The sequence below is a fragment of the Stegostoma tigrinum genome, chromosome 1, assembly GCF_030684315.1.
Source record: "Stegostoma tigrinum isolate sSteTig4 chromosome 1, sSteTig4.hap1, whole genome shotgun sequence".
Taxonomy (NCBI): Eukaryota; Metazoa; Chordata; class Chondrichthyes; order Orectolobiformes; family Stegostomatidae; genus Stegostoma; species Stegostoma tigrinum.
Genome location: NC_081354.1, coordinates 104,571,054 through 104,597,786, shown reverse-complemented (window position 1 = coordinate 104,597,786; position 26,733 = coordinate 104,571,054). Strand labels below are relative to the sequence as shown.

Genomic DNA, 26,733 nt, shown 5'->3' with positions numbered 1-26,733 from the left:
GTCGCACTGACTGAAACTTTGCCCTATCAACTGCTCATCCTTCCTCACAGACTGTCTGCATGCTGTATCTTCCTGTACACCGGCTACTCCATCCTCTGATCTGTAGCTCTGTTTTCCACCCCCTGCCAAACTAGTTTAAACCCTCCTGAAGAGGTCTAGCAAATCTCCCACCCAGGATATTGGTGCCCTTCCAGTTTAGGTGCAACCCTTCCTTCCTGTACAGGTCCCACCTTCCCCAGAAGGTATCCCAATGATCCACATATGTGAAGCACTCCCCCCTACACCAGCTCATTGACCAGATGTTCAGCTGCACTTGCTCTCTATTCCTGGAGTCACTAGCTAATGGCACTGGTAGTAATCCTGAGATTACTACTCTACTACGTCCTGGCTTTTAGCTTCCATCCTAACTCTTTTTTTATTTTTCAGGTCCTAATCTAGTTTCCTAGCTATTTCATTGGTACCCGATATGTACCATAACTTCTGGCTGCCCTCACTCCCACTTAAGAATCCTGTAGACTTGTTCTGAGACGATCCTGACCCTGGCACCAGGAGGCAACATACCATCCGGGAGTCTCGCTCGGTACCACTGAATCTGCTGTCTGTTCCCCTAACCATTGAATCTCCTATCACTATTGCTCTCCTATTCTCCCCTTTTCCCTTCTGAGCCACAGAGCCAGGCTCAGTGCCAGAGACCTAGCTGCTTACTTAAATGTGCTGAGAGAATGAGAGCCCCTCCACCCGTTTGTCACAAATACACAATTTAATAGCTGGAGGTGAGCCCTGCCCATTAGCAGTATAATCTGTGCTCATCAGTTGTCTATATAAAACACAAATCATCTTTTGGAGTTGAAAGAGATTGCGGAGAATCAGCATGTAAAGAAAGGAAACAATCTCTATGGAACTGAATGGTCTTATAGACACACCTGCCAATGAAAATTCATGTCATTGTCAACATTCTATAGCTGCTGACTAATGGGCTATTTTCAAAGAAGAGATGGCTTGGGCATAATCAAGCAACATTCCTCAAAAGCAAAGGTAGGGCAAATAAATTGAGACAGAAATTAGGGTAAGAACGAGTGTGTTTCAGACTTGTGATCAGAGACAATGGGAACTGCAGATGCTGAAGAATCCAAGATAACAAAGTGTGTAGCGGGATGAACACAGCAAACCAAGCAGCATCTCAGGAGCACAAAAGCTGGCGTTTCAGGCCTAGACCCTTCATCAGACTTGTGTTGGGTAGGAAATATAGTTGAGAACCAGGCTCACTATAGAAGTTTCAAAAGTGAAAAAAGAAAAAGCAATTGACAGCTAAGGGGAGCCTAAAGTCTTGTGTAGGTGCATAAATAGCAAAGGATGGCAAAAGTAGGATTAAGACTGATTAGGTGCCAAAAAGGATTTACACATGAATGGGAGCATCACTGAGGCATTAAATGAATATTCTGCATGCGTCTTTATTAAGAAGCCACCATCTAGGCCATTGAGAAAAATAACAAAAGGGTTCAAAAATGTTAAAATTGTTATTGAATACAGTTTCTGTATTTGACTAGCCCGGACCTGGATGAGATGGATCTAAAGATAGTGATGGAAGAAGAAGTGGAAATTGTGGCAGCATTGGCCACAAACCTTTGGTCTTATTTAGACAGACTCAGGGGAGGCAATGATGGACTGGAAGATTGCAAACATTACTCTGATACAGGTGTAAGCTCTTCAATTACAGGCCGGCCAGCTTAATTTTAACTGTAAGGAAACGTAAGAAACAATAATTTGGTATTGGGTTAATAGTCTCATAAATAAATATGGGTTTATTTATAGTCACATCTAATAAGCATACACAGAGTCAGAATGGATTTCATAAGGGAAAATCATGTTCAACTAATTTGCTACAGTTTTTTGAAGAAGCAACAGAAGGGGCTGGATAAAGGACAGTATTGTGTGTCGCCTTTGAAAGTTGAAAAGTCCACATTTTTCCAAAATAATCTGATGATTCTTTTCTCTGTTGGCTGATAGCTTTCGGATTTATCACACTAAAAGTCCAGGGTAAAAGACTCAAACTGACCAGAACATTGTCGGTTTCGGCATCATGGCCTCAAACCCGAATTGCTGTTATCGAACAATCACATAATTATGTTTGCTTTGAGAATTTTGTTCTACAATGATTCTACTTGGTCAAAGTTAAGTCTTTCTGCTTCCTGATTAGTTTGACACTATTCATTAAATATGTCCCCAGTTTTCCTCCAATGCTTCAATGATTATGACTTTATAACTAAAATGACATATAGCGATCTTAAACAGCTTCACTATATAGGCCACTTCTCAACAACAATTAGAGATTAATCACAAATGTTAGCTTTGAGAGTGATCCTCACATCCCATGCACATATGAACATACAAACAATTATACAAATAAGGAGGAGGAAAAGGCCATTTGGTCCCTTGAACCAGCTCACCATTTATTCAGGCAATGAGAGTTTCATTGGTTGGGCCATATTTGATTTAGTTGGGGATTGAACTCCACATCTGCATTTACCTTGGTCAATATTCAACTCCTCTGTTAGTCAAGAATCAATAATCTACCTTAAAAGATATTTAATCACCTTTCCTTTACCACTCTTTAGAGATTAAAATTCCAAAGATTCATGACCTTCAAATGGAAAAACAAAATCCCACCGTCTCCATCTTAAAGGGAGTCTTCCTATTTTTAAACAGCATTCCCTAGTCCTAGTCTGACCAAATAAAACTAAATTCTCAGGATTCTTTCTGTTCCCATGTAGCTACGAGTCAACTTTAAATGATTAAGTGTTTGCAGTGGAGCTGTGCCTCATGAGTAAATCTATTAGGTTGATCAATTCTATTCAAAATAAAGAAAGCAGAGTATTGCATTATACTGTTAAAAATTAATACCTCAGAATGCTGCCCACTACTGTAGAGTTCTGGTAGTTGGAGAAGAGTCTCTGCAGAAACATCTTTATCGAGGATGCCATAGATAATTGGTGGAACAGATGTGAAAAGGAGGTTAAATAAAATGAGGATCCAATAGTCAATCATTGATGTACCAGAGAATCCACAGAACAACTGGTACCAGAACAAGAGATTCACATAAGCCTAGAAAAGAAGATATCAATATCAACACAAATGGCAGCAAATGCGGCAAGTTTCACTTTATTTTCAAAGAATTGAAACTTCTGTCATTCAATGCAACGGCAACATCAGCCATGTCTACAGACTGAACTGTAAACTGCGAATTTATATATTTCTCATTTAACTAATTAATTTTTTGTGTATTTGAACTTAAATAAACAGCTAGGTAATTTAGTTTTAAATAAATTCAAAGATTACTTTATTACACAACTATTGCTGAAAGTTACAAAATAAATTTGGTACTGTGAATGGAAAAAAGGATATAGATTAGAATAAAATCAGTTTATTATCATTGCAGGCCCATTAATTGTTTGAAAATTTCTCCTTCCATTATATACAGACTGAAAACTTGAAGTCAGGTTCAGGTGTTGCAAAGCTTTCTGATGTTGAATACTTCAACCTTGATTGGACAGATGGAGTCAATAGCTACAGCAGGCTTTGAAAGAAAGGAAGGTTCCTTGTTCCTCACTAGTAATGTGGTTATGACACTTGCAGATTGCCTGGATTCTTAGCAGAACTAAAGTTAGTTTTGAAAGCCCTTTTCTTGAGCAATCTCTGGGTAAGAAGTCTTTTTCTGAGGATGTGTCTTTCAGGGGTCATCTTGGAATTTTATCGACGGTTTTGTACAGATCAAATTGAAGATAGCTGCAATGTTAACTTTTGATGAATTATTGCCCCACAAAGTTAAATCAATTATGCAGAATCCTTAATGGAAGCTCTTTTAATCTCCTGATTTTCTTCAGCAGGCTTTGAATTTTCACACCTTTTCATAAGATAACATGTTAAGTGAGTTAGGGATGGCTCACTTTGTAGTCGTTAACAAGGTAACATACAAAACTTTCTGTGTTTGACTTGAATTCAAATCAACCCGTGAACAGACTCCAGAACTGAATCTGTTTGCAACCCGAGGACTGCCTATACTATAGTTACACAGTCATGACGTTTATATTTGCCTCGAAATTACAGCTTTTGAAATGAACGTAAAATCACAGTGCTGGAATCTATGGCACACTGTGGTTTCTGATCCCATCTAAAATATCAGATGGTGAGTCTGTCAAGCAGAAGAAAGGCCAAACCATTGCCCTTAAAGGAGAATGACTCTTAATCAATTTGAAAGAACACTTGCCAGGAATGTGGTGGCACAATGGTAATGTCACTGCACTTTTAATCCTGCAGTACATGCTAATACTGTGGTGACATGAATTCAAATTGCATCATGGCAGCATGTCAAATTTAGACTAAATTCATTATTCAGAAATGTAAAAGTAGTTTTGGCAATGGTGACCGTTAGACTATTAATTGTCTTGATAATAAATGCTGTGGTGCAGAACAGAATGATTGAATTGGTGAGAGGGGGCTTTGAGGAGGGGAGGGTGGAGCATTTTCACTTCCCTTTCCCTATTTTCAGCCGCAAGGAGAGCATGAGTTGAAAGGCTGCATAAGAACTGGGGTACAGAGTCAGCAAGATGGGGTTACAACTGTTGGAAGAAGTGAGGGTGGTCAGAGGTGCCCCTGCTCCCACCTCCATCCAGGTGGTTAGGTCATTTCTCGAGTTGTAAGTTATCATGGAAAGTTCATACACAAACTAGCCTCCGTCTTGGCACTGCTACACCAACTCCTACAAAAGGGTCAGCCTTGGGAATGGTCGCACAGACAACCCTAGCTTTTGGTGAAATAAAGAAACAGCTATCATTCTCTAAGGTGTTGACATACAACGATCCAAAGAAAGATCTGGGATCTGATGTTGACATGTGATGCTTCCCTGCACAGGACTGGGGTAGTATTTGCTAACAGGTGGCCCAATGGACAGGCATGTCCAATAGCATATGCATTAATGGCTAATGCCCAGATTGAGAAAGTAGGATTGCCAGTCATGTTTGGAGTTAGGAATATCTTTATGAACAAAAATTTGTGACAATCATGGACCACAAACCCCTACTTGGCCTACTTAAATAGGACAAGACAGTGCCACCCATAGCTTTCGGCCGCATTCAGCAGCAGGCTCTGATACCAAGTGCTTATAATTATAAGTTGCAACACCATTCTGGAGGATGCATAGCCAACGTGGATGCATTGAGCCACCTCCCAATGGCAGATACACCACCGGTGGTGGTCTCAATGGAAGAGTCTGCAGTGGCGTTAAATTTTCTGAATACACTTCCAGTCATAGCCGACAATATCATATTTTGGATGCAGAAAAATCTAGTCCTTTCAAAACTGGAAACAACTGATGATGATGGGGGAAGCCAAATGGCTGTCACAAACAGAATTGAAAATGTATTAAACCCAAGCGAGACCAGCTCACAGCAGAGGATGGCATATTGCTACGGGGAGCAGGAGTGATTGTCCTGAGCAAAGATCACCACTAAATACCGGCTGACGTTCACCAGGGCTGTCAGGAGTCTCCAAAATGAAGATGCTGGCGAGACGTTATGTCTGGCGCAGGCCTGGGTGCAGACATAGCTGCACTGGTGGACAACTGCCCAGAGTGCCATCAAGGACAAAAATTACTGCCAGCAGACCCCCACATCTGCAGGAATGGCCTTGGTTGCACATCAATCACGCAGGTCCTTTCCATGGGTTCAATGTTCTTTGTTCATTGCTCTATTCACAACAAAGTGAATGAATTATCAGTATAAAAAAACAGGTACAACATGATTGCAATGACAGGGCTTTACAAGCTAAATGCTGAGTGGTTTTTCCTTTGTGGACCACAGGTCCAGTTACTTTTATTCTACCTACACAAGCCTCCAAGGTTTTAAGCAACAGTGACTTCAGGAGCTGGAAGTCAATGCCACGACTGGCATGTCAATGTCATGTTGACATCAAAAGCAAGCATGCAGGGGCTTCAAGCAGGAACGAACATGGTATGTTGGCCTTCGTGGCAAAAAAGTTTAAGTACAGGAGGTAATATGTATTGTAAAAGCCTTACAGGATCTTGGTGAGATCACATCAGTAGTATTGTGTGCAGTTTGATCTCCTTACCTAAGAAAAGATAGGCTTGCCATTGGGGGAGTGCAGCACATATTTACCTGATTGATTCTTGAGATGGCAGGCTTGTTGTATGAGGACAGATTTGTATCCACTGGAAATTAGAAGAATGATGGGGTGGGGGAACTCTTTGAAACAAAATTCTGATGGGACTGAACTGACAGCTCCCTTTGGGAAGGGGAGACAGTCTCAGGATACATGGTAGACTATCTCAGACTAAGAGGAGAACCTTCTTTACTCAATGGTGAAACTGTGGAATTCTCAACCCCAAATGGCTATGGAGGGCAAAGCACTGAACACATTTAAAAAAGAAATAGATTTCTAGAGGCTAAAGTTGTAAAGGCCTTTTTGCGTAGAGAGTCAGGGTATGGCACTGAGACAAAGGATCAGATAGGATCGTGTTGAATGGTAGAGCAACTCAATTGGCTGAACAGTCTTCTCTTGCCCCTATTTCTTATATTTCAAAGATTCATTAATATCCTTTCAGGAAGGAATTCTGCTGTCCTAACCCAATTTGGTCTACATGTGGTTCCAGATCCACAGTAATGTGGTTGACTCTTGAAAAGGGTCTGACCTCTGAAAAGGCCAATCCATTCAAGGACAATTCAGGATGGGCAGTAAATTGCACCTTATCAACAATGCCCACATTTCATGAAAGAATAAGCAGAACAGCAAATTCAAACTTGGAGGCATGGTGGAGATAGGAGATGAAGAAAGCGTGGGAGAAATGCCTCCCATCCACCTTTTTCACTAATTCATAGTTCAGCACTTTGAGTGGGGTGGCGGGGGAGCCTCTCAGAGATAAAAGATGCACCTCACTGCTGGCAAGTTGAGGGGAAAGGTTGGGCTAAGCAGTTTTACATAATCTCATCTCTCATCCTTAAAACCTGCTGTGAGGAGTGTAAATCCAGTACACAGTTCCCTACTGGGAAATGTACTATTTTTCTCAGCAAGTGCAAACCACAGATTTAGTAAAAGCACATCAATTGAGAAAATGGCTGAATTCAATCCAAGACACACTACAACTGATATCGTCTCGGGGTAGGGGTGAGAAAAGCCTAAGCAACCGACACAAAGCAAATCATTCATTTCAAAATCTACAAAGAAAGCTGCAAATATGTTTGGTTGCTGTGGGTGTTCATTTTTTAGGTATTTATCAAACATCTATTTTACTTTTTAGGATAAAAGCAAAATATGCTGAGGCAAAACAGAAAATTGTGGAAGTTTCCACAATCAACCTAATGCATAAAGTTATGAATAGAGAAGTGATTTTTTTATCATAAGGAATAAACATGAAAGGGTGTCAAACCATGCTCATATCCACCTATATAAAATAATTGATGATGACATCAGGAACTTTTCCATTGTCTGTCATATGCTTTATTAGCATACCCAGTTATAGAGTGAATATAGTAAAGTTTCAAATTGAAGGCTGTGGCCTAAATCTGTTTTCTATCCAGTTGCATGGAAAAATTAAGCTTGTTAGTACTTTGGCAGCTCAGCCAATAACACGTACCACATTCTTGTAGAAGAAGTAAAGAATCATATTGGCAAGTCGGGTGTAGCACCAGTGACCATGGACAAGCAGCAATTTCTTTAAATGCTTAAAACGAGAAATTGCGAAATCACTGGACATTACTGCCTGCAAAACAATACAAAACAAAAACATCCGTGTTCAGTCAATAATCACAGGAAAAATCCCCTGTATTGTAATAACCCACCTACTTTTGTGGTAGAAAGTCTACATTTGTTTTGGGGTGGTGGTTACTTTAAAAAAACTAGCTTTCTTTAGATCCCAATTTCAGATTATAAAGAAGCAGCCAGCTTCCAATAAGTGATCATACGACAGAGTTGTGTGGGAGAGAAGACATAAGAGATTAATGAGTTAATTATCAGCTGAGTAGGCTCTTGTCAGGAATAATTTTGACAACATAGTTAGTTTAAGGTTTTGGAGAAAATGGGGTGCAGAAGAGAAAAAAAAACAACTCTCTCAAACGGAGATAATGGGAACTGCAGATGCTGGAGAATTCGAGATAATAAAGTATGGAGCTGGATGAACACAGCAGGCCAAGCAACATCTGAGGAGCACAGGGAAGGGTCTAGGCCCGAAATGTCAGCTTTTGTCCTCCTCAGATGCTGCTTGGCCTGCTACGTTCATGTCTCTCAAACAGGGATTTTTTGAGCCGTGTGCTGGGTAGAAGTGTTAACAGAAGGACCACAAAGAATAAGTTGAACTTTTGGGATTGCCAAGTCACGTGACTGTAAGAAATGTTTTAGATATAAAACTCCAAATTTAAAAGTTATTAAAACCGGATTAGATTCCAACAAGAAGTGACCGCACTTAAGAAAGACATCTTAGTATCCTGAATGTAATAATTGTAAACTGTAGGATCGTTGTAACACAATTGAGTGACAACGCTACCAGAAGTAAGCAGAAAGCTGAAGAAATATCAACTTTTACATGAATCGTTAAAACACTAAAACCTACTGGCTAATCATACAATTGTCAAGTGTTTGACTTGAGCTTATTGGGGGAGGCGTTTGTCAAATTTCATTTAAAGAAAAATGGAGAGAGCTGTTAGGCAAATAGTTTCAGGATTTTGACACAACACCAATGAAAGATTGGTGATACCATTCCAAGCCAGAATGGCATTTGGCTTGGACAGGAACTTGCAGGTGGTGGCACCTTCATGCATTTGCTGTTTTTTAAATTTTTTTTGTTACAGGTTTGGAAGATACTCTAAGAGGTGGTTAATGAGACAAGATACTGCAAGTACATGCTATAAATGGTACACACTGTTATTGTGTTCTGTTGGTCAAGGCAGTGAATGCTGAAGGTGATGGACGGTGCCATGCATTTTAAGGGATGTTAGAGTTGTATTCATCCAAGCAAGTAGACAGTACTTTGTAATGAGATACAGTTACACTATTTAGAATACATACGTATGTACTTATGAGTACAATTAAAGCCAGCACTAAGTTGAAAGTGTAAAGTATCCTTGAAGTACATGTATATTTACTTTCAACTACATAGAGATATGCACCATGACAGCTTTTACCTGCATCCCTTCCTGACCAGAAATTCCTATTCCTACATCAGCCATCTGAATCATACTGACATCATTGGCACCATCACCTGCACCAAAAATCAAAACAAATTTTTAAAAAATTTAAACCAGAATGAAAAGCTATTTAGTTTCTCAGCACTTGACTCAAAAGAAGCAGCTGAGTTTGTCATGACCAGATAGCACAATCCAGAACAAAGAGACATCCTTTAACACATTTTGAATTATTCTGTAGATAATTTCTCATTTAGTCATTTTCTTTTCCAAAAACAGCACCCTGGTACAGAAGATTAAAATACACTAACTGGCTCATTGGGCACATGTACTGCACAAAATGGCAAAATGTTATTCAAAGCAAATCAGTTAGAATTTGATCTATTTTTGATGGGACACTGAAGTTAGGGAGATGGAAACTTAGCCAAGGTAAGTCACTCGGAGAACTGTCAGTGATGATGGAGGAGATTCCAGCATGAGTCCTTGTCTTGATGAGTAAAGGAGGGAAAATGTGGTGGTTAAGCTCAAGTTGGGGTAGTTGGAAGCTTTATACACAAAGAAAATCTGAAAGTCTTCAAAAACATAAATGGTATTACAACAAAGATTTGAGACTTTCAGATTTTCTGTTGTTACAATTCACCTAACAGGCATAAATACTTGTATGGTTAATAAGGCTTAACCTTTGCAAATTGTATGTAAGTTAATTGAATGAAAAATATTCAATTGTGTCTCTTCAATTGGCAGATACTGTGGCATGACTTTGTGAGGAAAGAAGATAAGCTAGGATTGAGAAGAAACCAGTGCCCAGTGTCTTACAGCATCTGTTCCAAGATACATTGTACATTAGATCTCAACCTTCAATGATTAAGAAAGACTTTCCTCATGTCAAAGTCTATTTTTCTGTGAATCACCTCTCCTTCCTTTTCTTGATGCTTCCAACACTAGATTTGTAATAACTGTCTAGATTTCTCATGAAATTGAACACCACTATCGGTTCTCCTCTCATCTTACAGAACATGCCCAGCAACTCCAATGTAACCACGTGTCTAAAGCTACTCGTTCGTGGAATCATAATTGTAAGTCTTTTCTGCACCCCTCTAAAGTCTTCACATCCATCCTAAAGAGTGATATCCAATACTGAACATAATAGCTTTGTTGAAGTAGAACAAATGTTTTATTTGAATCCCTTATTCAAGGAAGGACATAATGCATGGGAAGTGGTTCAGAGAAGGTTCATTAGGCTGATCCCAGATATGAAAGGCTGTCTCATGAGAGGCTGAGTATATTGGAACTGTACTTATTGGAACATAGAAGAGTGAGAGGCGATGGTGTCGAAGCATACAAGATTCTTGAGGACTTGACAGGGTAGATGCTGAAACTTGTTTCCACTTGTGGAAGAGTTCAGGTCCAGAGGGCATAATCTCGAACCAGGGTTTGAACACAAGACAGAGATAAGGACAATTTCTTGGCTCAGAGCGGTGAGTTTGTGGATTTGTTTACCACAAAGGGCCGTCAAGACCGGGTTGTTAATTATGTTCAGGGCTGAGATAGGGAAATTTTGTATGAATGAGGGAATCAAAGGTAATAGGGGAAAAGCAGGAAAGTGCAGTTGCTGATTCTCTGATCAGCCATGATCTCAGTGATTGGCTCAGCTGGCTAAATGGGCTGAATGGCCTACTTCTGCTCCTACAACTTACGGTCACCATAATTTTCTCTTGTGCTCTATTCTTCTATTTATAAGCTAGAACACTATATTCCTTTTCGATCACGTTCTGAAACTGCTCTGCCATAATGAAAAATTTGTGCACCTCTACCCCTTTCAGAATTGTATCCTTTACTACTGTGATTCTCAAACATTCTCGCACTGTCAGCACATGTAAATCAAGACAGGGATTACAGTTTACAAAATATAAAAAAAAACAGGATGTTACAAATCAGAATCAAAATCTGAAATTTTTGAAAAAAAAACTCAGCAGGTCTGACAGCATCTGTGGACAGAAAGCAGAATTAACATTTTGGGTCCAGAGATCCTTCCTCAGGAGAAAAGGCTGGGGGTTGGAAGCACTCACCAATTCCATTTGCAAGGTCATGTGAATCAAATGGATGACTGTCACATTCTCAAACCTGTTCCATTTTTTGAGGTGGCTACTGGCATGAGACCAAATTACCCACATCTGAGATACAAGAATGTCTGTTAAGAAGACCAAGTTGCCTGGGACAGATGCATGGGAAGGACCTGCTGCTGGCCAAGTGCCTGGAGATAAGCAGTTAGAGATGGCATAGAAACAGTAGAGGACAAATAGCCAGACGGTGGAAAAGAGAGCCCAATGAAAAGTTTAAAATAAAATCAGTTAACCCAAAGGACTCCCTTTATGGGTTAGCCTTCAACCCATAATGGGGACATTCAATCCAGAAGTGACAGACACCATGGCACAGTCTGTCATCTCCTGAAGCAGATGGATGCCTGCGTTATATTGTTCTATCACATCTTTGCCTGCCAATTTTTGATTCTAACATCCCTGTGAAAGACCTGGTGAATAAACGTCTTTGAACTGAAATGAAGATTGGTAGTAAACTGGGAGAAAAGTGCTTCTGGGCCCTTCTTTGTCTTAAACCTCCAAGCTCTATTCTAAGTGGAGAATATCTTAAAAACCAAATGAGATCATGCTGAAGGCAATATCAAAATTATACATGAACAACTAAGCTAATTAAAGCTAGACATTTACACTTATCACATTTTATCTGCAATGAAAGCATGACACACTCCCAAGGAAAACAAAAATATCTGCACCGACAGAGGTTTGCTTAAATGATTATCATATAACAGGAGACTATAAACAGAATGAAAGCAAGTTTCAAGTGAAAAACAAAAAGAAAGAACTGCAGATGCTGGAAATCAGAAACAAAATCAGAAATTGCCGGAAAAACTCCGCAGGTCTGGCAGCATCTGTGGAGAGAAAGCAGTTAACATTTCAAGTTCTAGACCCTAATTTTTCTTTACAACTAAGGGTCACTAGATCCAAACATGTTTTTATTCATTCACAGGATAAGAGTGCTGCTGCCAGGCAGCATTTATTGCACATGCCTAATTGCTCAGAGGGCAGTTAAGAGTCAACCCATATTGCTGTGGGTCTGAAGTCACATGTAGGCCAGACCAGGCAAGGATGGCAGTTTCCTTCCTAAAGGACATTACAGAACCAGATGGGCTTTTCCAACAATCAACAATGGATTCATGGTCATCATTAGGCCCTAATTCCAGATATTCATTGCATTCAAATTCCACCATCTGCCATGATGGGACACGAACCCGGGTCCCCAAAACATTATCTCAGTCTCTGGATTAACAGTCCAGTGATAATACCACTAGGCCATTGCCTAGGCTGGGCAACAGGAGACAAAGAGCTGTAGTGGAAGGGAGTTTCTCAAATTGGAGAACTGTGACCAGTGGTGTTCCACAGGGATCCGTGTTGGGACCGCTGTTGTTTGTGATATACGTAAATGATCTGGAGGAAGGTATAGATGATCTGATTAGCAAGTTTGCAGATGACACTAAGATTGGTGGAGTAGCAGATAGTGAAGAGGACTGTCAGAAAATGCAGCAGAATATAGATTAGAGAGTTGGGCGGAGAACTGGCAGATGGAGTTCAATCTGGGCAAATGTGAGGTGATGCATTTTGTAAGATCCAATTCAAGAGCAAATTATGTGGTAAATGGAAAAGCCCTGGGGAAAACTGATCCACAGAGAGATCTGGGTGTTCAGGTCCATTGTACCCTGAAGGTGGCAACACAGGTGGATAGAGTGGTCAAAAAGGCATACGGTATGTTTCATTCATCAGACGGGGTGTTGAGTACAAGAGTTGGCAGGCCTTGTTACAGTTGTATAGGACTTTGGTTCAACCACATTTGGAATACTGCATATAGTTCTGGTCGCCACATTAACAAAAGAATGTGGATGCTTTGGAGATGGTGCAGAGAAGGTTCACCAGGATGTTGCCTGGTATGGAGGGCGCTAGCTATGAAGAAAGTTTGAGCACATTAGGATTATTTACATTAGAAAGCCGGAGGTTGAGGGGGGACCTGATTGACGTCTACAAAATCATGAGAGGTATAGCCTGGAGGCTTTTTCCCCAGAGCGGGGGACTCAATTACTAGGGGTCATGATTTCATGGTGAGGGGGGCAAGTTTAAGGGAGGCATGCATGGAAAGTTCTTTACGCAGAGGGTGGTGGGTGCCTGGAACGTGTTGCCAGTGGAGGTGGTTGAAGCAGGCACGATAGCGTCATTTAAGATGTATCTAGACAGATACATGAATAGGCAGGGTGCAGAGGGATACAGATCCATGGAAAATAGGTGACAGGTTTAGATAGAGCATCTGGATTAGTGCAGGCTTGGAGGACCGAAGGGCCTGTTCCTGTGTTGTAATTTTCTTTGTTCTTTGTTCCCCTGCATAAACTTTGCTTTATCTCCATGGATACTGCCAGACCTGCTGAGATTTTCCAGCAATTTCTGATTTTATTTCAGGTTTCAAACTGATTCATTGCAATGACATTAACATCAAGAATCTAAGCTGAGCCAAACAAATTTGGAGTGTCTCATTTTGTAATTCCTTACTATCTGCAAGGAGTCTATGAAGTGCAAATATATTCAGTATTCCATACACTGTCAAATTTGTAATATTTGGCCAAGGTTTCCTTCAATACATGTTCTTGGCTTCATTAAAATGCAGATATAAAAATTAGTCAAAATCTAACTTTTTAAGAAGATTTTGTTAATTTTACACAAAAACCAAGCAGGCTGGCATACTCAACAGGTTATGGCAGCATCTGTGGAGTGAAAATGAGTTAATGTTTCAGGCTTGTGGCAGGAAAAGTTAAGAGATGTGATGGGTTTTGAGTTCTGGGATGCATTAACTGAAAGTATGGTGCAGACAAGTTGAATTGAGTCATTGGAGCATTATTTTAATTTAAATAATGTGCAGGGTTAGATGGTTAAAAACAGGAAATTGGCACTCGGTCTAAGTGCTCAAGGAGATAGTGCAGGCACGATTGCTGAATGGCTTCCTTCCGCACTGTAGCAGTTGAGATTCGGTGAGCAAGGGCTGACTGGGACAAAGACAAAAGGAAAGACAGTGTTGGAGTGAATGAGGAGAAACGGAATGTCTTCTTACAGGGTCAAAGTGAATGATGATGAGGCAGGAAAAGAACAAAGAAACAAAAAGAAATGTCCTAAAGCACATATGTCGATAACTGATATGTAGAAAAATAATAAAACAAGGAACAAAATGGACTGTAGATTATGATCTGAAAGTTTTGAACTCAATATTGAGTCCTGAAGCCTCTAAAGTGTCTGACTTAAAGAACAGCTGCTGTTCCTCAAGCTTACATTGAGCTTCACTTGAATAATGGAGTAGGTCAAGGACAGAAATGTCAGTGTTAGAGCAAGGTGGTGAATTAAAGTGGCTGGCTACAGGAAGGCTGAGGTCAAGTTTGCAGACCATAAAGTGTTCATCAAATCTGGGTTTAGTCTTCCTGTATTGAGATGATATTGTGAACAGCAAGTACAATAGACTAGATGGAAAGATGCATTATGTGAATCATTGCTTTATCTTGAAGTGTTTGGGGTTTTGGACAATTGAGGAAGAGGAGATAAAAAGGAGCGGCTCTTACTGTTTATATGGACTTCTTTCAAATGTGAAAGGTCATAATCATAAAATATTAAATCTAATTGTTTGCAACAGATGGTGCCACAACCTTCTGTGTATTTCCAGTATTTTCTGTTTTTATTTCAAATCAGTATTGTAATATATACTGCTTTTTGATTAATTTAACCCAAGTTGTTGTAAAGTAACAAAAATTACATGTAGATTATCAAGGATTAATCCCACGCAACTGGGACTAGATAAACACCAAATATATAATTTCAATGCACATATTTTTTAAAAATGTGGATTTCCTGCTGAGCAGATTTCAGCCAGAATGTCCTGTTCTGATGCTTACATCGAAAGCTGCATGTCATTAGCAATAGGTTGATGGGCCATCTCCAGGGATTCAGCAGCCAGGAGATTACTGCGTGCCATTTTTACAGCCCTGTTTCCATTAGTTGGACATTTTTAAAATTAACCTCATAGATCTTTCACATAAAACAGAGAGTATATTGCTATAAAAGCTCAGGTGTTCCGGCAGCATCTGTGAAGAAAACAATCAGAGTTAACGTTTTGGGTCCGGTGACCCTTCCTCAGAACCCTCAGAAGGGTCACCGGACCCGAAACGTTAACTATAATTTTTCCTTCACAGATACTGCCAAAATGGCTGAGCTTTTCCAGCAACTTCTGTTTTTGTTCCTGATTTACAACATCTGCAATGCTTTCGGTTTTTGTCACAAATAGCATACCTTTGTTTACGTGTGAAATCTACTGCCACAGCAGTGATAAAGATAACTGGCAAAGATGCATTTCAGGTGAAACTAGGTACACACAAGGAAAAAAAGGAACTGAAGGATATGTTGATGAAGAACGATGCAAGGAAGCACGAGTGAAGTATAACCATCTACACTAACCACTGTTTTAACATAAATATAAAGTTACTGCATATACCAATGTTTATATTAATATACTTTCTAAAATTAATTATAAATTTGTTATAGAGAGGGAGCAGTGAGAGGAGAAAAGTGTGATTCTTTCTTAATCCCAGTGTATTGTGCCTGTTTCCATGATTGAGACATATTAATGTAGAAGTTTTTCATTTGACACACCACCCTTACATCTTGCTACAGTATACAGAACACTGGCATTTAAATATATTTTAGGAGAATTTCTAAAAATAGTTATGCAACAAAGATTACTCAGGAATTCCACTATGTTAATTTACCTATGGCTAGAGTCATGACTTTCAGCTTATTGCGCACTAGACGGACAACCTTGCTCTTCTGCAATGGTGTTGATCTGCAGCATATAACAGCACAGCATCGTTTAGTAAGTTCCAGAAACGTATCTTGCAGACTTTCATGCAGTACAAATTCTAAAGTTTTTCCATCAATAACCAGGCCAATGTGAGGTTTGCCCTCACTAGATGAAGAGGTAGGAAGGCAATTGGCATCAGAAGTGCTCCTTTCAGCAGTGGTCTGTTCTGTGATTTCTGCCATAATTTTATTAATCATGTCTTCACAAGCTTCCTGTAACAAGAGAAATGGATGAGTATCAGAATCCTAAAAATTTTCAAATAGAAAATCAGGGCCGGACATTACACAGGAGGAGAGTTTTTATTTTGGAGATGAGAAGCAGGAAAAAAGTGTTTGATGTGGAAAAACATGTGCAAAATCTTCTACAGTCTTCGTCAGTTGATAATAACCAAGTATTAATATTAGTTGTGTAGGTAGAGGTTCAACAAAGAATATCAGGTGTTGGCTGAACATACTCATCAGAAGTTCTCTTGCACTAACTGTGGGTGTCTGAGTGACTAACCTACAGTTCACTGATGTACAATGTAGGAGACATTAGGGCCACCCTGTTCAATACCTCATTACAGTTGAATTAAGCTCCCCGTCTGCATCAAGTGTTGAGACTTGGGTGATCTTTCTTAATACCACGACATCATTTGACTGAGTGTGGTATTAAAGAATCCTAACAAATTCAAGGCAATGGAAATCAAGGGGTCACAGTCTGAGTAACTGGGGTCGACCATTTAGGATGGAGATGAAGAGACATTTCTTCACCCAAGGAGTGGTAACCCTGCAGAATTCATTGATGTCAAAAAACTGAACGTATTCAAGAGGCGGCTAGATGTAGCACTTGGGAGCTAATGGGATCAAAGATTATGGGGCAAAAGAAGGATTAGGTTATTGAGTTGGATGGTCAGCCATGAGCATGATGAATGGCAGAACAGGCTCAAAGAGCCGAACGGCCACCTCCTGTTTCTATCTTCTATGTTTCTAAGTCTGACTGATATGTCAGCATAAAGAATGATTACTGTGATAAGCCAATCATCTAAGCCCAGAACAATGCTGCAGGAGTTGCTCAGTGTAGTACCCTAGACCAAACCATTGTGAGTAATTTCAATAGATTCTTTCCATCGTAGAGGTCAGAAGTTAAAATGTTTGCTGATGATTGGAATGTTCAATATGATCAAGAACACCTTAGATACTGAGGCGGTTCATGCCTGCATGCAACAAGACCCAGAAACCATTCAGGTTGGGCTAACATGTAGTAAATGACATTTACATGGCACCAGTGCAAATAATAACTATCTTCATAAATAGAGAATAAAAGTATATCTCCCTTCGCATTCAATCACTTTTATCATTTATGAATGTGAACAGCATGGGAGCTACCACTGACCAAAGCCTTAATGAGATCAGCTACAGTAATATTGTTGCTGCAAGAACAGGTCAGAGGCTGGAAACTTTGAGTGGTTAGGAGGTGAGCTATTTGCTACAAAGCCTGTCCACAATCACCAGACAGAAGTTATGAGTGTGACTTGTCTGAACGAGTGCAGCTCCAGCGACACCTGAAACTTGACACCACAGATGACAAAGCAGCCACTTGATCGACATCCTATCCATCATTTTAATATGCACTCCCTCTACCACTGATGCACAGTGACAGCAGAATAAATAATCTACAAGATGAACTACAGCAACTTGTTCAGCTTACTTTGGCAGCAGTTTATATAACTTAAACTTATACCTTTCACTTAGAGGTCCACAGGTAGCAGAAGCATGGGATTTTCACCAATTGCAAATTCCCTCCCAAACCACTCACCATCCTGACTTGGAAATATACTGCCATTTCTTTATTGTTGCTAGGTCAAAGTCCTGGATACCCCTGCCCACCTTGCAGGTGCGTATACGTTGTGAACTGCAGCAGTTCAAAAAATTGACTCGCCAGCACCTTCTCAAGGACAAATAAGGATCAGAAACAAATTAGATTAGATTAGATTCCCTGCAGTGTGGGAACAGCCCCTCCAGCCCAACAAGTCCACACCGCCCTTTGGAGCATCCCACCCAGATCCATCCCTCTATAACCCAAACAACCCTGAACACTATGGGCAATTTAGCATGGCCAATCCACCTAGCCTGCACATCATTGTTCTGTAGGAGGAAACCGGAGCACCTGGAGGAAGCCCACGCAGACACGGGAAGAATGTGCAAAGTCCTCACAGAGAGTCCCGCAAGGCTAGAATCGAACCCTGGAATGGTCCCTGGCACTGTGAGGCTGTAGTGCTAACCACTGAGCCACTGTGCCACCTTCAAACCAAATTATGGTCTTTCCACACATCCCATAAACATTAAAAAAAATACAGACAGCAATATAAGACTATTTAAGGACAACAATGTATCCCATTATGACATTTTATGGTCAATTAATTAATTCTACTCATAGATAATCAATCTTATACAATAGCAATTTTAACATTGCTGAAAAGAAATACATGCCACTGCAGCTTTTCATCTTGCAATCATTGGGACAAACGTAAAAAAATTAAATTTCAAACAAACATCAATTTATACGAAGAGAAACGCAGATAAATCAAAATTGATTGGCTCAGACTCTTCTACATAGAAACTAGTGAGGAACAATAAGCTCCCGAAGCTGCCAGGTAATCTTAAAAAAGTGAGGTTTAAACACATTTATTTCGTTTGCAGAGAATGGGTGTCAGTCAATGAACACGTGTGACTTCTGGTAAGCATAAAGGAGCTATGTTATGAGCTGATTATGTTAATTGAAGGGTCTAGGCCCAAAACGTCAGCTTTTGTGCTCCTGAGATGCTGCTTGGCCTGCTGTGTTCATCCAGATCCACACTTTGTTATCTTGGATTCTCCAGCATCTGCAGTTCCCATTATCACTATGTTAACTGCTCATCAGTTTGGCTATCAGTGTATTCAGGATTGTTCAGCATGTGCTGCACAATCACAGAAACATGTTTAACGGTGGATATTTGCTTTGGTTTTGAAATGTGGGCTAGTTAAGCAAGGTATGTTATAATTTGTTTGAAATCATCACAAATGGCAAGCACATTTAAAATTTCTGGAAAATGCTGTAAGATGTATATTCCCTTTAAATATTTTACCCTATGGTGATCTATGGTTTTTATGACATGTACTACAATGCTTACAGGAAGAATTGACATTTCTTGCATTCAATTTGAAAGCCTGAGGCTTTGAACTAAATCAATTAAAGGATCATACTAGATGGAAAGCAGACAGAATATGCTGAAAGCAATGAACATGTTAATTAGTGTCATTGGAGATAAAAGTCAATTTTTCAGGTGTAGGCTCAGCATCAGAACTGAAAAATATTAAAGATTAACTGCACTCATAAAATAATAGAATGAAAGAAGAAAGGAAAATGCACAAAACAGACAGACAGACACACACACACACACACACACGCACGAGATGGAATGATCTGTGAATAGTCATGGAGAAAACAGAAAATAACAAAACTCATAATTCAGAACTACAAAGATGCTTTGTTGAATCAAAACAGCCAAATGAAAGTACAGCTTGAAGGTAGCATCATTTAACCCTGACCACCAGAGACTGCACAGGGATAGCAAGAACTGCAGATGCTAGAGTCAGAGTCAATACAGTGTAGAGCTGGAGGAACACAGCAGGTCAGGCAGCATCAGAGGAGCAGGAAAGTTGACATTTCAGGTTTACACCCTTCATCAGGAGGTTGTGTTCCTCCAGCTCTACACTATATTGACACCAGAAGTTGCCCTTGACAGTATGTGAAAATTGACCTGCTATTTTCTCACTGATCAGCCACCCAGTAATGTGCCAGTCTGAGGTGCTTAGCTAAGCAGGAAAAATATGTCTTGCATAGCTCACCTTTTCAACAATCAATAATATGTTAAGAAATATAGATAAACCTTTGATCTTTCCAACTAATCATAAATTGAATAAGTTGCCTTCTAAACATTTGTACATTTTTGTGCTCATCAAGAATAAGGGTCAAGAATTGACAAGAGAAATTCATTAATAATGTCAAAAAAGTACTGTGCATCATTAAACTAACAGTAACATGAGGCCTTTTCACTTATTTTGAAGTAACATATCATGTTTGGTTTCCTGGAAGCAAATTAGCACTTGCTCCAAATCAGAAAGTTTACAACGAACACGTATTGTGCCAAATCAGAAAACGCTCAAAGCAAATAATCACATCAAGGACAAGTAGAATTCAAAACAAAAAGCATAATAAATTTTAATTCTAATTTTTAACTGTACTTGGATTAATTTTTAAATTTAGGGGTTCCTTTTGCTTTCTTGACCAGGTGAACAAGGGACAAGAAGCAAAATTAAACACAGCACCAATTCAGATAAATCTGAAGCACAGTCTCTATTAAAACTGCACCTTTAATCTAAATTCAAAATATTAAAATTGACAACGGAAAATAAACATTTCATTCACTTGCTTTTTTTTTGTCAGTGATAACAATGATTCACATTCATCAAACTCACTAACTACTCTCCATTTCCACAAAAATAATGCAGAAAGGTGTAACAGCTGGACACCAAACTAGAAAACTTAAAACAAAACCTGAGTGAGTCAACGTGTTGCAAGTCAGATTACACAACTGTTCTTCTGGTTCCCAGAACTATTTTGCACAGGACATTTAGAGTGAAACGACGACTTGACCTAAACCTTCGTTTGAACACTCAAAGAAATAATTTTCCATCTATTTCCATTTCTTTCTTTTCCCATTCACATCCAAAAGACTATGCTTATTCAAGACAAGTGTACATAGCTCACGTGTACCAAGTATCACAGGCAAAATGAAGAAATGAATTGACTTATTAGAGAATCACAGTACCCCTGTAGTGTGGAAGTAGGCCATTTGGCCCATCAAATTTAACCAACCTGTAAAGAATATCCCACCTGGACCCAACCCCATTACCCTATCCCTGTAGCCCTGCATTTCTCATGGCTAATCCACCTGCTCATCTTTGGACATCCTGCTGTCACATTCTTCTGTACACAGCAGAGGTATCTGCTATTTTTTCAATTTTAACATTTTTTAAAAAAAGGAAAGGGAACGATGCATTTCCTTAAAACCTGTTTGTGAAGTCCTGTTTAAATAAAAACATGTTCTTTGGAGTTAAATCAATTTAGGGTTTATTACTGCATTCAAAAATGAGGGGAAATGGTTTGTAAAGGAGATTCATACACACATTCTTCCAAGAAAGAAAGGACAAGAGAAAGCAGAGAAGTTTCAAATTATTTAAAATCAAAGATGTCAAAATTATTTCACATTAATTAGAGAATCCAGTAAGTCAACTTTTGGATGGGGTTCTTTCAATTGGCTATGCACAGAATTTCTTTTTTGCAGGGGCTCAGTCATACTCAAATTGCTGATGAAAGGAATGTTTTAATCTTGCAGGCCACACAAATCTTTTTTCTGGAATCAGGCTTTCAGGAGATATTGAAGTCACAGACAGAAGTTCAGCTAAGCCTACAGCTGTTTACTCTTGGAGTATTACAAGCAGACTGATGAACAAGAGTCAAGTTTGAATAATTAATGGTAGTTCAAACAAACCAGAAGTTTCAGTCATGTGATGAGGGCTTCTGGTTAAAACACTTAGTTAATGTTGATGATCCCTCATGAGAAGTTATTTGGTTACAAAAATAGTTGCATGTGGGGTTATTTGCACCAAGTCAAGCAAGATGGGTTTGATTGTCTCCTACATTCAAAGCTGACCAAAGTTGACATCTCACGTACAAGTCCATTATGCTGGCTGGGATGAATGTGATACAATGCAAGGAAATGATGAGTTAGTTTTTGATTTGCTAAGTGCTGAAACCGGTGATCGGTTAGCTCAGTTGGCTAGATAGCAGATTTGCAATGTTGGGTGATGCCAATAACATGAGTTCAATTAATGTACTGGCTGAGGTGATCAGAAAGGTTCCTCCTTCTCAACCGCAACCCTCGCCCGAGGCATGATGGCCCTCAATTTTAAACCACCAGGAGTTAGAACAACAGAACAAAGAAATTACAGCACAGGAACAGGTCCTTCAGCTCTCCAAGACTGCGCCTATCCCGATCCCCTATCTAAACCTGTCACCTATTTTTCAAGGATCTGTAGTCCTCTGCTCCCTGCCCATTCATGTATCTGTCTAGATACATCTTAAATGATGCTATCGTGCCTGCCTCTACCACCTGGCAACGTGTTCCAGGCACCCACCACCCTCTGCGTAAAAAACTTTCCACACATATCTCCCTTAAACTTTTCCCCTGTCACCTTGAAATCATGACCCCTAGTAATTGAGTCCCCCACTCTGGGGAAAAAAGCTTCTTGCTATTCACCCTGTCTATACGTCTTATGACTTTGTAGGCCTCAATCAGGTTCCCCCTCAACCTCTGTCTTTCTAATGTAAATAATCCTAATCTACTCAACCTCTCTTCATAGCTAGCACCCTCCATAACAGACAACATCCTGGTGAACCTCCTCTACAAAGCATCCACATCCTTTTGTTAATGTGGTGACCAGAACTGTACGCAGTATTCCAAATGTGGTCAAACAGAAGTTCTGTACAACTGTAACAAGACCTGCCAACTATTGTACTCAACACCCCACCCGATGAATGAAAGCATACTATATGCCTTCTTGACCACTCTATCCACCTGCATTGCCACCTTCAGGGTGCAATGGACCTGAACACCCAGATCTCTCTGTGGATCAACTTTCCCCAGGGCTTTTCCATTTACCACATAGTTTGCTCTTGAATTGGATCTTACAAAATGCATCACCTCACATCTGCCTGGATTGAACTCCATCTGCCATTTCTCCGCCCAACTCTCCAATCTATCTACATTGTGTTGCATTCACTGACAGTCCTCTTTACTATCTGCCACTCAACCAATCTTAGTGTCATCTGCAAACTTGCTAATCAGGCCATCTATACCTTCCTCCAGATCGTTTATATACATCACAAACAACAGTGGTCCCAACATGGATCCCTGTGGAACACCACTGGTCACAGTTCTCCAATCTGAGAAACTCCCTTCCACTACAGCTCTCTGTCTCCTGTTGCTCAGCCAGTTCTTTATCCATCTAGCTAGTACAGCCTGCATCGTATGCGACTTCACTTTCTCCATCAGCCTACCATGGGGAGCCTTATCAAATGCCTTATTGAAGTCCATGTATATGACATCTACAGCCCTTCCCTCATCTATCAACTTTGTGACTTCCTCAAAGAATTCTATCAAGTTGGTAAGACATGGCCTTCAGTTGTCTTGAGTTGTCTGCTATTACATGAATGTGGTGACTTTACTTCACCCTTCAGGTAATGCTGAAAATGTTTGGAGCAGTCATCTTTCTCAATCTGTCTATCATAGCATCACTTAAAAATTATCCAGAAACTGTCCAATTAAGAAAAGGAATTTAAACAAGTCTGTATAGTTGAAAAATCAAAGTCCTCTAAGCAAATTACAAGGAATTATTCAGATACAAATACTGGATTTTTGCATCAAAGTAATGTCTGCTATCTAATTCGGTAGCAAGACTTTTGCTACAGACATTGAATATATTTACAAAGATAAAATGTGCAAAGCAGGGTTGAAGGTTTCCTAGATACATCAAGCTTATGGAAAGAACAATTACATTGCCTGTTGCAGCAGTCACACCTGTACACAAGTCTTTCATCCTGAGATAAAACCATAAGGAACAATTGTACTTGTACTCTTTCAAATTCCAATAAAAGGTAAAGACAAGTTCCAAAACTTGTGAATTCTTTATGTTCAGAATATTACAACACTGTTAGTTCACTGCACGAAAATAGAAATTAACTTTCTTTATTGCAAAGTCTCATTTTTCTCACCCATGAGTCAACTTGCTTCAAACAAGCTGTTCTCAAGGAACATTTTCGAATTTAAAATTCCCAGATCCCCCAGAGGATAAAGTTACAACAAGATGTTGATATATCAGGTGAATGGGCAAATCTGTGGTAGATGGATTTCAAGTTAGCAAGTGTGAGGTTACCTATTTCAGACCAAAAAAGGAGTGATCAGGTTTACTTTAAAGAAAGCAGAGTGGATGTCCAACAAGATTTGGGATTCAGGTGCACAGCTCTTTAAAATTCTGTGAATAGGTACAGGCAATAGTCAAGAAGGCTAAGGGAATGCTGACCTTCATTTGTAAAGGGCTGGAGTAAAAGGATACAGACATTATGTTGTAATTACACAAAGCCCTGATTAGACTTCAATCAGAGCTCTATGAGCAGGTATAGACACTAAATCTTAGGAAGGATGTTTTGGCCCTGGAGGGAGTTCAACATAGCATTTACTAGGATATTACCTAGGCTTCAAACATTAAGTTTATTCTCTAGAATTTAAAAGGTTAAGGGATGATCTAATTGAGGTTTTCAGAATATCAATAGAGTAAGACAGGGTAGATAAAGATGAACTATTTCCACTGGTTGAAGATTCTAGGACCAGGGTTCACAGTCTAAGAATTAATGCCAGATCATTTAGAAGAGAAGTTAGGATGCACTCCTACACTTCAACAAAGAAATGGCAGACAAACTGAATAGGTATTTTTCCAATAGTTTTCACATTGGAAGATACCAGCAACATATGAGAAGTTCAAGTGTCAGGGGAGTCAGAGGTAAATGTAGAGGTCATCACAAAGAAGAAGGTGCTGGGGATGCTGAAAGATCCGAAGGTGGAAATAGACCACCAAATAGATTATACCCCAGAGTTCTGACGGAGGCAGCTAAGGTGATTTCAGTGGCATTGGCAGTGATCTTTCAGGAATCAGAGGAATCAGGTAGGCTCCAGAGGAGTGGAAAATGGCTAATGTAACACCCCTCTTTAAGAAGGGAGAGAGGCAGAGGGCAGGAAACTATAGGTTGCTTAGCCTGACCTTGGATAGATTTCAGAATCCATCATTAAGGACGAGATTATGAAGTACTTGGAAGTGCATAGTAAAATAGGTCTGAATCAGCACAGCTTCATCAAGGGGAGTCATACTTAACAAATGTATTAGAATTCTTCAAGGAGATAACAAGCAAGCTGGACAAAGAATAGCCAGTGGATGTTCTCTATCTGGATTTCCACAAAGCCTTTCATAAGGTGCCACACAGGGGGTTCTAAGTAAGAGTCCATGGTGTTTGGGGAAAGGCACTGGCATGGTTAGGAGATTGGCTGATTGGCAGAGAGTAGTGATGAAGGGGTCTTTTTCTGATGGTGACTAGTGGAGTTCTGTAGGGGTCGATGTTGAGATCACAACTATTCACAATGTACATTAATAATTTGGACGAAGGAACCGACAGCATTGTTGCAAATTTTGCAGATGACACAAAGATAGGTGGAGGAACAGGTAGTGTTGAGGAAGTGGGGAGGCTGCAGAAGAATTTGGACAGAGTAGGAGAGTGGACTAAGAAATGACAGATGGAATGCAATGTAGGTAAGTGACAGGTTGTACAGTCTGATAGGAAGAAAACAGACACAGACTACTTCATATTAGGAAAAGGCTTCGGAAATCTGAACCAGAAAGGGATTTATTTGCCTTCCCAACTAATAAGTGAATCTGAAACTGAATCAGAGTAAGTAAGTAGTTGGGAAGGCAAATGCAATATTAGCATTTATTTCATAAGAGCTAGAATGTAAGAAGAGAGATGTACTGCTATGGCTGTGTAAAATTCTGATCACATTGCACTGGGAACAGTGAGAGTGGTTTTAGGTCCCTTACCTAAGAAAGGATGTGCTGGTGTTGGCGGGGGGGGTGGTCAGAGGAAGTTGATAAGAATAATCCCTGTTATATGAGGAGTTGTTGAGGAATCTTGGTTTGTATTCAATAGAGTTTAGAAGGATGATGTGGGGGGAATCCAATTGAAACTTACTGGAGGTAAGGAGAAATCTCTTAAGCCAGAGGGTAGTGAATCTGGAACTCATTGCTGCACAGGTCTGTGGAAGCAAAGTCATTGAGTGCATTTGGAACAGAAATAGATAGGTTTTTGACTGGTAAGGGATAAAGGGTTATGGGGAGAAGGCAGGAAAATGGTTTGAGAAACATATCATTCATGATCGAATAGTGGAGCAGACTCAATGAGCTAACTGGAGTAATCCTGCTCCTATACATTATGGCCTACATACAAAGAGAAGTGGAGGTTTGGAACTCTCTTCCTCAAATGGTGATCAAAGCCAATGCCAATTCAATTGTTAATTTTAAATCTGAGATAGACAAAATCTTATTAGGCAAGGGTATAGTGTTTGGCCTCAGATCAACCATGAACTTATTGAAATGTGAAGCAGGCTCGAGAGCTTGAATGGCCTCTCCTGTTCCCAAGATAAGCCTCAACATAGTGTCATATCTAACATAAGAGGACCTTTGATCCACAGTGCTCGGCCCATAGCCTTGAAAGTTGTCACATTTCACCCATGTACTTTTTAAAAGGTTGTGAAGTTTGCCACTCAACTATCCTCCCAGGCAATGTATTCCAGATTTCCGCCGCCATGGGTAAAAAACATTTTCATAAATTTCTAAACCTCCTGCTTTCACCTTAAAATTATGCCCCTCTCATTTTTGACCCTTCAACCAAGGGGAACAAA

General features: G+C 39.9%; 1 protein-coding gene across 3 annotated transcripts in view; it reads right to left on the bottom strand.

Moving 5' to 3' along the window:
• Positions 1-26,733, bottom strand: part of atp10d (ATPase phospholipid transporting 10D) — a 218,236-nt gene that overhangs the window by 14,865 nt on the left and 176,638 nt on the right. For all 3 annotated transcript variants that reach the window (XM_048544369.2, XM_059647631.1, XM_059647625.1), the window contains 4 exons: positions 16,054-16,357; positions 9,189-9,265; positions 7,646-7,771; positions 2,902-3,102 (listed from right to left, as the gene is read on the bottom strand). In XM_048544369.2, the coding sequence (XP_048400326.1) occupies positions 2,902-3,102; positions 7,646-7,771; positions 9,189-9,265; positions 16,054-16,357 (708 nt within the window). The remainder of the gene's footprint in view (positions 1-2,901; positions 3,103-7,645; positions 7,772-9,188; positions 9,266-16,053; positions 16,358-26,733) is intronic.